Genomic DNA, 14,963 nt, shown 5'->3' on the forward strand with positions numbered 1-14,963 from the left:
ATGCTTTTTAGACATCCTGTTTTTACAGTGTGAACCAATCTTGATGGGATGGTGCCTCCACAAATGGAGGGAATGTCAATGGAAAGCGTTTCCACTAGACCCACCACAGACAAACACACACAATTCCCTCTTCTTTGAGTCATCGCCAAACTGAAAAATCCAGAGAAGTCATAATATTTGGGGCACCACGAGTGCTGAGATTATTATATGATACCTAAGTGCAGGTTATGGTACGAGTTTTAAACAGCAGATTGGTGTTTTCAGAAGAGCTGCTGGAAGTCCCTCTTCAGGCTATGTCTAAACAATCTATGCTCAACCACCTATGACTTCAGTCAGGGGAAAATCTCATTTATGACCATTAGAAATGTACAAAAAGCATTCGATTATCAACACTTGTTCTGGCAGGGACTAAAGTGTCTACGCCCTGGCATGTGATGTGGGGACAGTCCCGTCGTGACAGCCCACACCAAAAACCTCCCGCGGCAGACACTGACTCCCTCATCGTATGCAAAGGCCTCTTAACTTCTAGTATTTTCCTCAGAAAATCCTATAGAATAAAATGGTGACGAGCCAGGACACAAACAAAGGAGGAAAATTAATGGGGTTTTCTGCGTGTTCACTTCTCTGGGGGTCGGGAAAATCTTAAGTAACAAGCGCACGGGGCCCGGGAAAAACAAACAGAAAAGCAAGTCTCGAATGAAAATAACGAGAACTCCGAAAACACTGTACAAGAAGTATAGACCGCTGCGCTGGCTAGTTCCCTCCTTTTCTATAATTTTCTCGTTCTTTCTTCGACAGTAAGATACAGCCGTTAAACAGAACACGGCAGGACCGCTGCGCGCGCCACGCCTCCTCGCTGGCGCGGGACCAGAGCAGGGAGCCCGCGCGCGTAACGTCCTCCGCCTTGCTCGCGACCGACGGCGCGCGCCAGTGAAACGTTCTGCAATAGTGTCGTTGATTGTTTTTCGAAAAACTCCGACTTCTGTTTATTTCTCACAACCCTCTGCAGATGCAAACATGTTTTTAAACATCACTGTTATTAGGTCATAAAACTGCCGGCATTTTATTACTAACCCAAACTGTTGTGAAATTCTTCTTAGCATTAAGACCGGCAGCTGATGATTTGCCAGTTCTCTAAGGCTCAAGCGCTGCCTTCGACTTTATTGTTCATTTTTTTGCCAATGGAAATAAGTGTAAAGAACCTCCAACCAAGTCCAAGGAAAGGAATGTACTCATCCAGTTTTACACTGCTACAGGCATGGCGTTAACTTTACCAGTGGAGTTTGTGTTTTACTTTGTTTTTCACTAAGTGCGTCTCCCTTGGTGTTCATGTTTCCATCAACACAGAGTGAAACCATTTGCTTGTTAGACTATTCCTGCAACGCCACCAGTCTAGAGGAGTAGCCTACTTGTGTCCGTAGGAGTAACAACGGACACAACGCAACGGGCAACATGTCACATGTCACCTCGAATATTTGTGCACCGCTCCATTCCGTACAATTGTTTATATTTTCTGGTCCCCCAGTAACTGAAAAGTTCTTCCGCTCCTGCTTATGTTGAAATGACTAACAGTACTGTACGGGAAAGTTACGTTTCATAAAAATCCCTGAACTGTACAGAAACGATTTTGTTACAATGTCAAGGTGTACTGAAATCTGGACTATATAATGAAATGCAAATAAAAGCAACAAGTTTTAAATTCACGTCTAGTTTAAATTATACCAGCTCGTTTGCTGTGTGATAGTAATACAGTAATCTGTGCTGCATGGCATGATGGTGATCGCAATGTAACTTGCTTTGAGCATTAAACCAAATACTGCTGCAGTGGTACTCAAGACGTTACAGTGGCTTCAGATAACATATTATATTTCACATATTAATATTTTACTTCATAATCTAATCGTCCACGATTCTCAGCTCGCCTATCAGCGCATTCTGTGGCATTTTCATCACATCAGCATTGCGGCCAGGTAACGCCCCTCTTTCGCGCTCATATTTCATGTGACGTATGAAGCGGGGCGGGGCTGTACGCCTTCTTCTCCATAAAAGGAAGACAGACAATTTCACGTGTTCACTGGACACCGACGCTGACACGCCCACCTTGTCAGACCACCGCTGATATTCGGATCGACTGTAAGATTAACATACCTGTTTGTAAAGCATTCGCTTTATAATAAACGTAACAGGAACTCCAGACGTCTTGTTGATAACTGTTGGGATTGAAACAAGAAAGAGCAAGTGAAATTATTTCAAACTGTATCATAAGTGTATTCACACGTGACACGGACAACTTCAGACATGTAGAGGGACCGATGGTGCGGAATATCGGAGGATTAACAGAACATCCTAGTATTTTATCACCTAAAAAGTAAAGCAAAATAGGAACAAAGAACACAGGGAAAATAAAGTAAAAGTTCATTGACAGTTCGACTTTTCTATCACGCCACTGAATGAGCATATTCAAGTATAATAATAACGAGGTATTCCATATCCCAATTGAAGTGAACTTGACCCTTTTCCAGAAGTCTGATGGACACGACATATATAGTGTCCATGCCTGGTGTGCTTCTGTTTACAGACGTGGGAGATAATTTATCACATAAATTCTCAACTGGGGTTTCTGAGTAGCTTTTAAAATGTTTTTACAAAACACCAACACTTCTAAAACAAACTAGGGTTATCAGTTCATACCGCTACGAGTATAAATTACAGTATTTAGTCATTTTTACAGTGTTTAAAATATTTGCGAGACAGCAATATAATTTTTCTCTGTACTGGCTAATTACTTCTAACATAAAACAAAAATATTCGTGAAAAAGCAGCCGCAGTTCGTGCAGTTAAGCGGGTAACCAGATATTCAAAAACAATAACGTAATCCCACAATTCACTGTTCTTCGTTTTACAGCATTACCTCATCCCATGAACCACCGCGAGAAGAAGAATCTTCTGGGTGGTCGTCTAGGCAACGCACCTTATCTGAAAAGTAGTGGGCCCGCCCATCGCAAAGATGAGAGCCAATAGAAGACTTGGTACATGACATCAGTGCTATTTTTAGGGCGGAGGCAGCAGATAAGGTTTGCCTCCACGCTGGAAGGTCTCGCAGTATACTGACCGTAGAAAAGTAAGCGGCGAACTATTCGAAAGGATACAAACGCACAGCTCAGCACTTCGCCAAGTTTCTTTACACAATTGTGTAGAAAACCTGAAGGGATACGGAGTGCAGACGAGTTTCAAATTCTCTCTTAGAGGCGTACAAACTACTTTTATTAACTTTTTTGGTATTATTCCGCGGAGAACTTGTTCGCCGGACTTGGGCGAGAGAAACGGCAAAGCTAAACCCGAGGAGAGAGAGAGAGAGCACGCTGACAGCACGACCATACGCACAGGTATCCTTCTAAGTACTTTTTAAGCGTTCGCGAGCCTCTCCAGAGCAGTTAGCTGAAAACTTTCGAAACACAACAGAACTTTTTCTCCGGAGTCGGTCAAGTGTCCTGTACTTTTCAGAGGACGAGCGTGACGCTTTTATAATATTACTCACTGATCTGAACTCAGCAGCTCTGCTTGCTTGTTGTTCTATGTCTACCAAGATGGAAACGACTTTCTACGATGACTCTCTGAACACGGGCTTCTCTCAGCACGACGCTGTCGGTTACGGATACAGCCGCAAGGCGCTGAAGGAGAACATGACGCTGAACCTGTCCGACCCCGCCGCCACGCTGAAGCCGCACCTGCGACCCAAGGCCAGCGACCTCCTCACATCTCCCGACGTCGGGCTGCTCAAGCTGGCATCCCCCGAGCTGGAGAGGCTCATCATCCAGTCGAGCAACGGCCTCATCACCACCACCCCGACTCCCACCCAGTTCCTGTGCCCCAAGAACGTCACCGACGAGCAGGAGGGCTTCGCCGAGGGCTTCGTGAGGGCGCTCGCCGAGCTGCACCATCAGCACATGCCCAACGGAGTAAACGTCGCTGCAGCCGCGCAGACGAGCAGCATCGCCGGCGACTTGACGGCTGCGTCCTCCATGGCCGGGAGCACGCCGTACAGCTGCACCATCATGCGCTCGGAGCCGCCGGAGTACACGGACCTGACCACGTTCAACCAGACCATGACCACGGCGGCGGCCGTCACTTACAGCAGCGCTAACCTGACGCTGAGCTACTCCGTGGCCCAGTCCCAGCACCAGCACCAGCCCCAGTCCCAGCACCAGTCCCAGCCCCAGCCCCAGCACCACATGAGCAGCCAGCTGTCCGTTCAGCACCCGCGGCTGCAGGCGCTGAAAGAAGAGCCACAGACGGTGCCGGAGATGCCCGGAGAGACCCCTCCGCTCTCGCCCATCGACATGGAGACCCAGGAGCGCATCAAGGCCGAGAGGAAGCGCATGAGGAACAGGGTGGCCGCCTCCAAGTGCCGCAAGAGGAAGCTGGAGAGGATCTCCAGGCTGGAGGATAAAGTGAAGACGCTCAAGTCCCAGAACTCGGAGCTCGCGTCCACGGCCAACATGCTGCGCGAGCAGGTGGCCCAGCTCAAGCAGAAGGTGATGAATCACGTGAACAGCGGGTGCCAGCTCATGTTGACACAGCAGCTGCAGACGTTCTGAGGGGCGCGCGGGGCGGACGGCGCCAGCCGGGAAAAGAAGAGAGAGAGAGAGAGAGAGAGAGAGAGAGAACTGAACGCGAACGTGGAAGGAGGAGAGCGTGAGCCACAGGGGGGTCTGAGCGCTCGTGCCTCTTAAGGCTCAACCCGCTTCGGTCAGTCAGTGCGCGCGGGAGACTCGCCCCGCGTCGCCCCGTCTCCAGAACGGAACTGTGCAGTCTGCAGTGTGCGTGCGGCAGAAAGCAGATCGCGGCGGGTGTTTCAAGCCCCTTTTCACCACACAGACTTGTAAACTCGAGCTGTTTTGCATGGACCTTGCGAACTTCAGACATCTCTCAGTATTACGAAGTTTCGCGACCGCAAAACGTTACGTGCGACGTCGCACCACGGAAATGTGTGTGAGGACAGGATTGCTGGGGGGGGAGACGGGCGGCTCAGCCTAACTCCCCTTCTGTACAAATCAGATGTACATAAGTACTGTAGTTGTGTTGCATTGCATTTCTTGTATACGTTAAAACAACTTTTTCTATAAAGTTTTCATGAGATTTGACTCATTTGTAAATAAGGAACACTTCTATATACATTTGTAATTTTTTATGTTTTGTTTTCTGAGCACCTCAGAAACTGATATTTAAGGAAAATAAATGTCAAACACGGACTGTGAGAATACTTTTGCCTCACTTTATGATTAGCTGCACGTTTTACATTGAACGCACCGATTGTGCACCTGAGGTTTAAATGCAAATAGTTCCCATGATAATTTCTTACAGGAGATAAAACACCCTCCGGCCACAAGGAACCGGCTTTAAACTGAATGAACTGTTTACAAGTTCAAACCTTTGACAAACAAGCCAACAAGTCTCATACGCCACAATTACAAAAATTGCGCACAGTAGATGGTACGAGCTGAATAAAGTAAACTTTTAAATTAGCTAAGAGTAACTATCGGTAGGAAGCAATCGAGCAATAAGTACGGTGGAGTATTTTAACACAAGGCACTAGAAGATCCCGTCTTGCTTAAGTCTAGACTAAGGCCACTGACTGAAACGGAACGCGTGTGTCCTAAATCTGGACGAGGCCGAGGGAGTCCGGCGAACCAGAACTATCTCACCAGACCATATAAGCGAGGTCTGATTAATCACAATAACCATTTTATTTTCAGAGTCTTGAACCGAAATCTCATTTAACAACTCATGTCATATGATCTCCAAACTAAGAAATAATATTAATATACAACTTCAGAGCTCCGTAAGAAAATGTAAATGTGTGCGAATAAAATTCGAAAAATAAATCGCTTTTATATAATATAATGCCGCATACTTTAAAAAACTTTAATGGCGACTGGGACACATACTTACATATTATTAATAAAAATGTGATACAAAATTTTAAACGTTATAATACGTCTTTTCACCATTACGCTAGAAAAGCTCGATTTTAGTAAATTCATCCAATAAGTCTCTGAGGGGAATGACATCATACCGGAAAATCCGCACCTGACCAAATAAGGCAAGAGACTGGGCGGAAATTCTTCGTCATCGTTACGTTGTGGGTGTGTAGAACGGGAAGTCGAACACTGCCCTTAAATAGAGAAATGTGGTCATTTATTATATTGAAATACCTCGACGTCCAGCCTTTGTAATGAAACAGTAGCAGAGTCATTGTCTATGTTACAAAATAATCTTACGGCATTAGCAACAATGATGATAGAATATAACAGCTGTTACTGATAAACTCAGACTCTTTCTCTCTATATGTATATATATATACATATATATGTTTTGTTATATATATAATAAAAAATTTTGGTTGTTAATCTTATTGAGAAGTAATTAAAGCCTAGCTTTGTTTCCTTTACATTTTTAACACAATGGAGGTATTGCGCAAATGTTTGAGAAAGCGTGCAGAGAACAGTACGAAATAACCTGGAAACAAATACTATGTCATTACAACTAAACGCTTGTATGACTAAATGTAAGTGTGTATTTTTAAATGTCACTATAATCATAATGATGTTTCAGTAACACAAAGTGTTATTTAGTAAAGTTAGCAATGAAAATGAACCCTAAATTACAGTGATTGACTTTTGTCTAAACCCACTGACATGGCTGGGGCAATAGCCTACTAGGAGGAGCTGCTAGGAGCTGTTAACATGGCGGTTAGATAAGGTTGCAGGTTTGAATCCCACCTCCAGCTGTAGTACCTTTGGGAAAGGTACTTACCCTAAACTACACACATACACACATATTTTCAGAACCGCTCGTCCCATACGGGGTCACGGGGAACCGGAGCCTACCCGGCAACACAGGGCGTAAGGCCGGAGGGGGAAGGGGACACACCCAGGACGGGACGCCAGTCCGTCGCAAGGCACCCCAAGCGGGACTCGAACCCCAGACCCACCGAAGAGGAGGACTGCGGTCCAACCCACTGCGCCACCGCACCCCCTATATACCCTAAATTACTCCAGTAAAATTACCCAGCTGTATAAATGGGTAACAATGGAGAAAATTGTCAGCTAAATGAGTAAATCCACAGTTACTGTAAGAACCAGCCTCACCCTTTCCTTAAAACATTGACAAAGGGTGTTTATATGCTATATAATTGTCTTTCTAAGTAGGCCACATGTAAGTAATGTGTTACTTAAGTGAGACTAAGAATTTCTTTAATAACAACTATATAACAAGAGGTAAGACAGGGATGATATTTGTCAAACAGGGCCCTTCATCTCATGTGAGCGGCACCTCACCTGGCTCCTGTAATAAGAACAGTTAAGAGGCCATTTTGGATGGTTCACTCCGTTGTAAGAAAGAAACATAATAAATTGTGAAGTACTTTATACAAAGCATTTGGATTCTTTTAAAGAAGGAACTCATCATTGTTTGCTCCACAGGTGCTACCTCAGCCTCCTGTGGTACAGAAAAAGTACAGCTAAGGTAACAGAGTCATTGTCACAGCAGGAGCTCTGTATTACCTAAATATTTGCCTTGGGTTTAAATTTTTATTGTAAAAGCCACCAACAAAACTGCACTGAAATGTTTCTGAAAACCAGTATGTACAGTTCTCGGTTGCACCAAATGGTTATTGAGTTTGACCCTGAACTCAGTTCGATAAAACCGCATCAAATATAAAACGTTTAGCCACCGGGCTTCTGAATTTGCGGATCGCACAAAGTGGGAAAAGTCACGACACTAGTTTTCATACTATTATTTCAGACGGGTCCATTTTACAGAAAGAACGCCACTACAAATAGTCCGCAAATTAATTTCGAAGTTACTTTACCATTTTACACAAAGTCAAGAAAGTGCCACATTGGCAGCCCTTCATCACGTGACCGGATGTCACGAGCAGTGATTTCGCTCGTTCCGGTCACGCTTTGCAAAGACGGCAACAGGCTCAACTGCAAACTTCATTTGCGCGACAACCACTGCAGCGTGGGCTGGTGTGGCCCGCCCTCTAGCGGCGTTTACTCAGAATGCACTTCACTGGCAATTACGGAGCAAACACCGGGGAACATTTAAATAGTCACCGTTGATAAATACTTTTCTTCCCGAGCTTTGAATCATTTTCTCAAAAATGGCTGGAGACAGCTGGTACTGTAGCGGTTAGCGCTTCTGCCTTTACACCCAAAGGTTGCAGGTTAGAATCTCAGCCCTGACTGTTGTGCCCTTCAGCAACATACTAACCCAAAATTGCTGCAGTAAAAAAATTGCCCAACTGTATAAATAAATGTATCTTAACACTGTAAGTCGTGTTGGAGAAAAGAGTCTGCTAAATGAACATCAGAAAATCACTTTAGTACAACTCTTTCTTTTCAAATGGTTATATGAGAACTGATCAATTTCTTTAATCTAAGAAAATACTTCACACTGATTCTAAGAATAGGGAATAAAACACTCCAGCAGACTGAGTAAATCGCAAGGTGTTCAACAATGTTGGTTTATAAACTGTTACAGTGCAAATGCATTATCTTTCATACTATGAATGTCCTTTAAAAAACATTTTGTAATGAGCATAAAACCCCTAACAAGTTATCCTTACATCAACCTCAGTTCAAGCATCACAGATGTATAAGAATTGTTTTATTTTTTAAAATATAAAGAAAATATGTACAAAACCTATTAAAGGATATCCCAGTACACTGACTGTGAAAAAAAAACATTTGAGAAAACACCTTTTGCTGGAATTTAAAGAATCTACATACAGTCAAAAAAAATATACACATATATATATAGAGTAGTATCTAAATCATGACAAATTTACAATTTACAACTTCTGTGCTTCTTGTCTTTCTTTATGGCCCATTCTAAACATTCAGAACAGGAATACAAGGAAATTTTTGTGGGTGTTGTCCTTTAAAGGATTAAATTACCCAACGTAAGGTTCATCATGCTGGCTGCCTCAGGGCAGTATGAGTAGGTGAAGTGCAGGTCCATTAAAGAGTGATGGTGTACAGAAAACCTCATGGGTGACCTTCACAGTCCACCTGCATGACCTACAGGCGCTTGACCCAAACCAAACATCCTTCCCCGTTCAATTCTGCTTGTGTGAAAGTCTTGGTCGTGACATTAAATCGGTCAGACAACAGTGGTTTATCAGCTTTCATGCCCTCTAGGGTTCATCTGCTTAGTTTCCTGCAGCACAGTCACTCCCAGAGTGAGCACTGGGGTCTCCCAGATGAGGGCAAATGCAGAGTCAGTAGATAAGCAGGCCCTCCTTGCTGGCCAGACGTTGTCGGTGCACTTGGTCTTGCTCCAGCTCTTCGTGACTGGGGTGCCAGAGGTGGGCAAGGACGCGCTCCACATTGAGGGCATACACGGTGTGGGAGGGGACCACGTTGCGATGGACCTATTCAACAGCATATAAGTGTCACACAACAGCAAATACACAAAAAGCAACTGATTGTACTAGTAACCACACTCCTGTGTCCCATAGAAAAGTCTAGGGACATAGGTGGCAGAGCACGATGAATGCAGACAGGAACAGGTTAACAAAGATGAGGCCCTTGCTGACAGGGTAGCGGCTGTCAAGGCCAAACAATCCTGTATTGTTAAACTGGTAACGATACAACCGTGGTTCATAGTTGTGCAGAAGTTACAGGATTTGATACTGTTCTATTTAAGAGATTGAAATGCTGCACATTATTTACAGATATCATTAACCACACACACACACACACACACACACACACACACACACACACACACAGCCTGAAACCGCTTGTCCCAAGCAGGGTCGCAGCAAACCAGAGCCTAACCTGGCAATGCTGGGCACAGGGCTAGAGGGGACACAACCAGGACAGAACGCCAGTCCATCGCAGGGCACCCCAAGTGGGACTCAAACCCCAGACCCACCAGAGAGCAGGACCCAGCCAAACCCACTGACGCCACCACACCCTCTGGGTCACATACACTGGGTGGTTAAATATGTACTGTCAGGGTCCACAGGGTGCACTCTGAGGATCCACAGCATACCGAGATGTGGGATCTTATTGAGGACTCGAACCCCAGACCCACCAGAGAGCAGGACCTGACCAAACCCGCTGCGCCACCGCACCCACCTACCATTTGTAACTAGTGGTAGAATATTTATGTGTAGCTGCCAGTACCCTTACCTGCAGTGCCTCTAACAGGTCAGCCATACTTATAGGGGGCAGCGGGGCAGGCAGGCGATCTCCAGAGCATGCCAGCAGGAGGGCAGCCTGCTGCTCCACCTCATCAGGGGAAATCTGGGGGGGTGGGCCAACAGGGAGAGACGCACTGGGAGGCAGAGTGAGAAAAATGGGGTGAGGGCAAAGTATAGGATCATTACATGGTAAGAACTAAACTACTGGTTGGAATCGTATTTTTAGTCTCCTTGGTTTATAGTTTTGTATTGATTTGAAAGAGCAGAGGGCTACACAGTCAAGATTAGTGTTAGAGATGGAAAAAGGTATTAAAGGTAAAACAAGTCAAAAGAGAATAAATATGGCAGGGTTGAGCAGGTGGGATTTCCTCACCTCTCACTGATGCTGTAATAGGCTCCCATACTGTTCTTCAAGTAGGGTTGTGGAGTGATGTCATTGCCAAAAGAGTAGGGGAAGTGGCCATCACGCAGACGGTATGCCTTTCGGCGGGAAATCACTGCAGTCAGCACATCTTTCAAATGAACCTGTCAGAGAAAATGCTGAGTCAACAGGCTTTCCAATTATCAGCATGTCCCTTGTCCACAACTGATTCTTAAAATATCACAAAATAAAATATAAGGACAATCTTTCCCCCAGTTAATGAAAAATGCTGACTGGCTTATGCAACAAAATTTAGGAATACAGCCAGCAACAAATACATTGTGTTTAAGTTTCTAAATTTGTAGGACAGATGAAGTCCAGTCTGAGGCCAAGACTTTGCTGCTCCTTAAAAGGCTGTGCATTTGGGTTTTCATAAATGGTAGAATGTAATATAATTTCTCCCCTTCTGAAAATACTGGAACAAGGAAAAGCACACTCAAAAAGAAAATTATTATTACATTAGACCTTCTGGAATTCCTTTTTTTTCCTGAATGGCACTCTACCTCTACAGCATAGGAAAGCATGCTGACGGCATCCTCTGCAACATTGTCCAGACCAAGCTCAAAAGCTATGACCATCATGCGGGCCTCCAGTTGACCCCGGGTGGGCAACAACAAGGTGTGGGCGCTCAGCCGCAGCTCCTCCTCGTCTCCAGGGCCTGACTCCCGTGGACTGAACGGCTGGGCTGCACTCAGGGGGTTTTGTGGCTGGAACCGGTGCTGGAGGGGAGACAGAAATTAAGGAGCTGAGCAAACACAAGACCAAGTAACCCAAAGACAAAAATTATTAATCTGTAGCACTTCAAGCCAGGTACAGCCAGCCAGCTGTGTTCCTGAAAAGCTGCAGAATTTATCAATATTCACAATATTTTACCCAAATCACTCCATGAAATATTTTGCTATAATTAAAAACCAGGCGATGATTTAACAAAATGGTCTTTAAAAAAAAACATTAAAATAACTGTGGCTCCAAAAGACCCATTTTCATGGCACACTTACAAAGGTTATTCAATTACACAAATGTAATATGTCCAATGAGAACATCACAATACTGCAAAATGATCCCATTATATCACTAAAACAGATTTAAGGAATTCAGGCAAGATTATATCTTGAACTGGGCGACTTGGTGTCTATCTGAAGTAGCACCACGGATTGTGTTCCTGCTGCACTGGAATTAAGATGGGTAAGAATACTCCACGACAACAACACTGACCGAAATCTAATTTCATAGATGCAATAAATAGTTTTTAAAAAAATCTAAAGAGCACCCACACTTGTCTGCAAAGTTATTTCATGTCTCAGAATGAAACTCACATCAAATTTCTGTCTGACAGACGAAACTTTCTTCTTCCTGTTCGGCTTTCCAAGCTTAGAGGCAGAGCCACCAGTCCACTGTAGAGAGCTGACAATGTCTGGTGGAGAAAGAGAGAGGAGACATAAGCAGAGCGTTGCCCGCAGCGGACAGAATGGGAGAGGGAAGTGCATGTTCTTCGCACATCTGTTCAATAAACACATATTTACCTGGCGTGGAAACCATGATCTGGCAACGTGTGAGTATAGCCAGCAGGAAGTCATTGTGGACATGCACTGCAAGGTGAAAACAACAACAGAATTAACATGAGGAACAAAAGAATGGGCACATCATTTAAAATAAAAATTAAACCAAATCTGAAGATTGTTTAAACACATTCATGAACAACATACAGAAAGTGCCTGTTTTATATACACCTGAGTCTACTCAAGTTTAATTCATGATTAACACAGATAAGTTAATAACTTGGCAAATGTAATTTAGAGTATGGAGTTGTAGCAGATGCAACATGATTCATGAACCACAAAAAAACACCAAATCCAACTAAAATGCAGCAATACTCAGCAAAGCCCTGCACAACCCCCAGAGAGCCGTTCAGTACCGTTGTCTTGGGAAAGAAGTCTGCGGGCCTCCGAGTCGAACTCCTCCTTGCTGATCTTCTGTTTAAACCACAGCTTCAAGTTGGCCCAATACCTTCAAACGTCACACAGACTGAGTTTTAGCTGCGGGATCCCTTTCTTAGCTTTTTTTTTGCATTTCTTTCACTCATGATCCTGTCCAAGCGTACCGTCAAAAACCCATATAAAACACTAATGGAGAAGGTTATATTTGGCACCAATAGCAACCCGCTAATTAGACAATATGCACTTTATGCCGGTCGGTTGCTCTTAATTTCACTGGCCTACAGCGGCTCTCCGGAAGATGGATTTGCGGTCAGGAAAATCCCCGGCTTTAGAGGCCCAGCAAGCTATCTCCCAAGCTAACCACTGTGTTTTACTTTATTACCAATCGAAACCTTCACTCTAGTGCTTAAGTACGCTACGGTTTTCTTTAGTTTATAATATAAAACATACTTACTGCTTTACATTGTCTCCTACCGCCTCAGTTAAGTTTTTCTTCGCTACTTCCAGCTCGCTAGCATGAGCTGCCATCACGGCGATCCTGCGTTCGGGCTCGGACCGCTGCCCTTTTCAGGCACCAACAGTCGAGCACAGAAAAGAGAGCGATGAGCTGAGCGCGCCGGCTTTTTAAAACTGAATAACATTTACATTTATTCATTTAGCAGACGCTTTTGCCCAAAGCGACGTACATCTCAGCAAAAGTCCAACTTTTTATAAAAAAAAAACAAACATTTTTTTGTGAACACTTTTCTCATTCCGTGGTTTGGCTGTTTGACGCAACACATTTTGAATCTGTTAACCGGCGTGGCAAAAAGCCAATTTACTTTCACAGAGTAACTATGAAAGTATTATGAAATTCATTAGTCTAGCTACATAGTAACTGACGATGAAGTTTAGCTAAAAATTCAAAAATTTTACCTTGTGCTCTGGACATGGACACATACATCGAATTAATGATTATCATGTCGCGCATGTAAAAAGCAGAACGTGTTATGTCCAAGCGGTTCTGAAAATGTATGTATGTATGTATGTATGTTATGTCCTTTCTCACATGAACGAACGTATCTCTTCCTCTAAATAGCAAAATTACCCACAGAAGATATAGTCAGTTTTATATAGTCAGTAACGCTGTTCTGGTATCATTCCCACACTTGTTGTTTCTTAAGAAAAGCTCGACTTTAGAACACTTCCTAATTTCTTATGTCTATTCATAAAGGGCATTACCGGTTAAAGTACTCATTTATCCCAAATTTTCCTACTTCACCAGCTGGGTTCATTTGTGTGAAGTCTTTTGTGAAGGGATCTGGTAAAACTACTAGGCAAACACCAGTTCCTGTATTTTACAATATTATACACCGGTTCACATTAAAGAATTATTAAGTGGGATGTGTGCAGTGTGCACCGTCTAGCTGGTGGTCTGAGTGTCACGAAGCTGGGATGAATCATTCCCACACGGGCCTCAGCTACCTTCCCTTTGTTTGCTGTTTTCTTGGACTAAAACGCAACACGTTCAGTTAAACAACTGAGGGACGACGTGCTGCGCAGGCGCAATACGCCAAACCCCCCAGTGTCGAGTTTCCGAAGGCATGGTTCACATTCGCCAGTGTCTTCGAGACAGATTCCCCCCCGTCCCCTCGACAATGCCAGGTGAAGCAACTGCCAACTGTGCCAGTAATGCGTGGAAACAAAGAATGTCAACAGCTAGTTTAGGAATTTGTAGCAAACAAGACGTGCAGTGTATGTATTTAGCTATGTCTTTCCCCTCCCTTTCCTCGACTTGTTCGTCGAGCTCTGTGCAGCGACTGACCTCCGCCCTTCTCTGTGTTAGAGTGCCCAAGGTTCACAAAGTACCTTTTAAAGGAGCTCTTGACACCAAGGCCACCCTAACAAGGACGGCGGGAGCATGGAGGTTCTGGAATCAGGGGTGGAGTCCAGCTGTGCCATGTCACTCAGACTCAGAGTTGCCTTGAAGCCTCGGGCAAACTAATGATTAAGATTAATTCACTATGGAAGTGTTAACTTAGGGTCCTTAGTCTTTGTAGCATGAATATTTTTCCACATATGTTTTAGTGACTTGAGATAGCCCGCTGTGTGTGTGTGGGAGAGTGAACAAAAGTGTGTGCGCGCACTGCGATGGACTGGCACCCTGTCACCCCAGACAACCTAAATCATGCCTAATGAAACCCCACGTACACAGAAAACATAAATACCCTGTCACCGCAGTAGAATGAACATGAGGGCTGGGCAGTTACTGGTACTTGGGACCTCTGCGTTGTTTTTTTTCTCCCCTTTCTTTTTAGTGTAAAATATTTAATTTTGGGATATTGTTTAATGTGATAACACTAAGAGACCGTTCACTAATTGTGCGTTGCGTGTGTGTTGAGTATTTTCT

At 44.2% G+C, this 14,963-nt stretch overlaps 3 protein-coding genes across 5 annotated transcripts in view; 1 reads left to right on the top strand and 2 right to left on the bottom strand.

The window, feature by feature from the left end:
* The window catches only part of fggy (FGGY carbohydrate kinase domain containing), a 97,303-nt gene extending 94,372 nt beyond the window's left edge, over positions 1-2,931 (bottom strand). Inside the window, exons 1-2 of one of the 2 annotated variants that reach the window (XM_018753415.2) lie at positions 2,912-2,931; positions 2,149-2,210 (exon numbers count right to left, since the gene is read on the bottom strand). In XM_018753415.2, the coding sequence (XP_018608931.1) occupies positions 2,149-2,210; positions 2,912-2,916 (67 nt within the window). In that variant the 5' untranslated portion in view covers positions 2,917-2,931. The remainder of the gene's footprint in view (positions 1-2,148; positions 2,211-2,911) is intronic. The other variant, XM_018753413.2, reaches the window with a different exon arrangement.
* Positions 2,932-3,080: 149 nt separating this feature from the next.
* On the top strand, positions 3,081-5,263 carry LOC108935116 (transcription factor AP-1-like). The gene is made up of 2 exons (XM_018753420.2): positions 3,081-3,386; positions 3,588-5,263. The coding sequence occupies exon 2, from the start codon at positions 3,588-3,590 to the stop codon at positions 4,596-4,598; it is 1,011 nt and encodes a 336-aa protein (XP_018608936.2). The 5' UTR covers positions 3,081-3,386; the 3' UTR covers positions 4,599-5,263.
* A 3,621-nt stretch (positions 5,264-8,884) lies between these two features.
* tada1 (transcriptional adaptor 1) lies at positions 8,885-14,047 on the bottom strand. 2 transcript variants are annotated; one of them, XM_018753317.1, is made up of 9 exons: positions 14,039-14,047; positions 13,029-13,137; positions 12,553-12,644; positions 12,161-12,226; positions 11,954-12,051; positions 11,141-11,356; positions 10,590-10,741; positions 10,206-10,350; positions 8,885-9,439 (listed from the first exon to the last, which is right to left on the bottom strand). In XM_018753317.1, the coding sequence occupies exons 2-9, from the start codon at positions 13,100-13,102 to the stop codon at positions 9,287-9,289; spliced, it is 996 nt and encodes a 331-aa protein (XP_018608833.1). In that variant the 5' UTR covers positions 13,103-13,137; positions 14,039-14,047; the 3' UTR covers positions 8,885-9,286. The 2 variants fall into 2 exon arrangements, with proteins under 2 accessions (XP_018608833.1, XP_018608832.1); XM_018753316.2 differs by lacking the exon at positions 14,039-14,047 and adding an exon at positions 13,490-13,508.
* Positions 14,048-14,963: the final 916 nt, after the last annotated feature.

This window comes from Scleropages formosus, chromosome 3, assembly GCF_900964775.1.
Source record: "Scleropages formosus chromosome 3, fSclFor1.1, whole genome shotgun sequence".
NCBI classification, from domain to species: domain Eukaryota; kingdom Metazoa; phylum Chordata; class Actinopteri; order Osteoglossiformes; family Osteoglossidae; genus Scleropages; species Scleropages formosus.

Coding starts and splice junctions, on each gene's coding strand:
- LOC108935116 (XM_018753420.2), top strand. CDS start 3,588: ATGGAAACGACTTTCTACGATGACTCTCTGAACACGGGCTTCTCTCAG.
- tada1 (XM_018753316.2), bottom strand. Junction 11,357..11,953: donor CTGTCAGACAGAAATTTGAT/GTGAGTTTCATT, acceptor TCTCCCCTCCAG/CACCGGTTCCAGCCACAAAA. Junction 9,440..10,205: donor ACCTGTTAGAGGCACTGCAG/GTAAGGGTACTG, acceptor GCTGTTGAATAG/GTCCATCGCAACGTGGTCCC.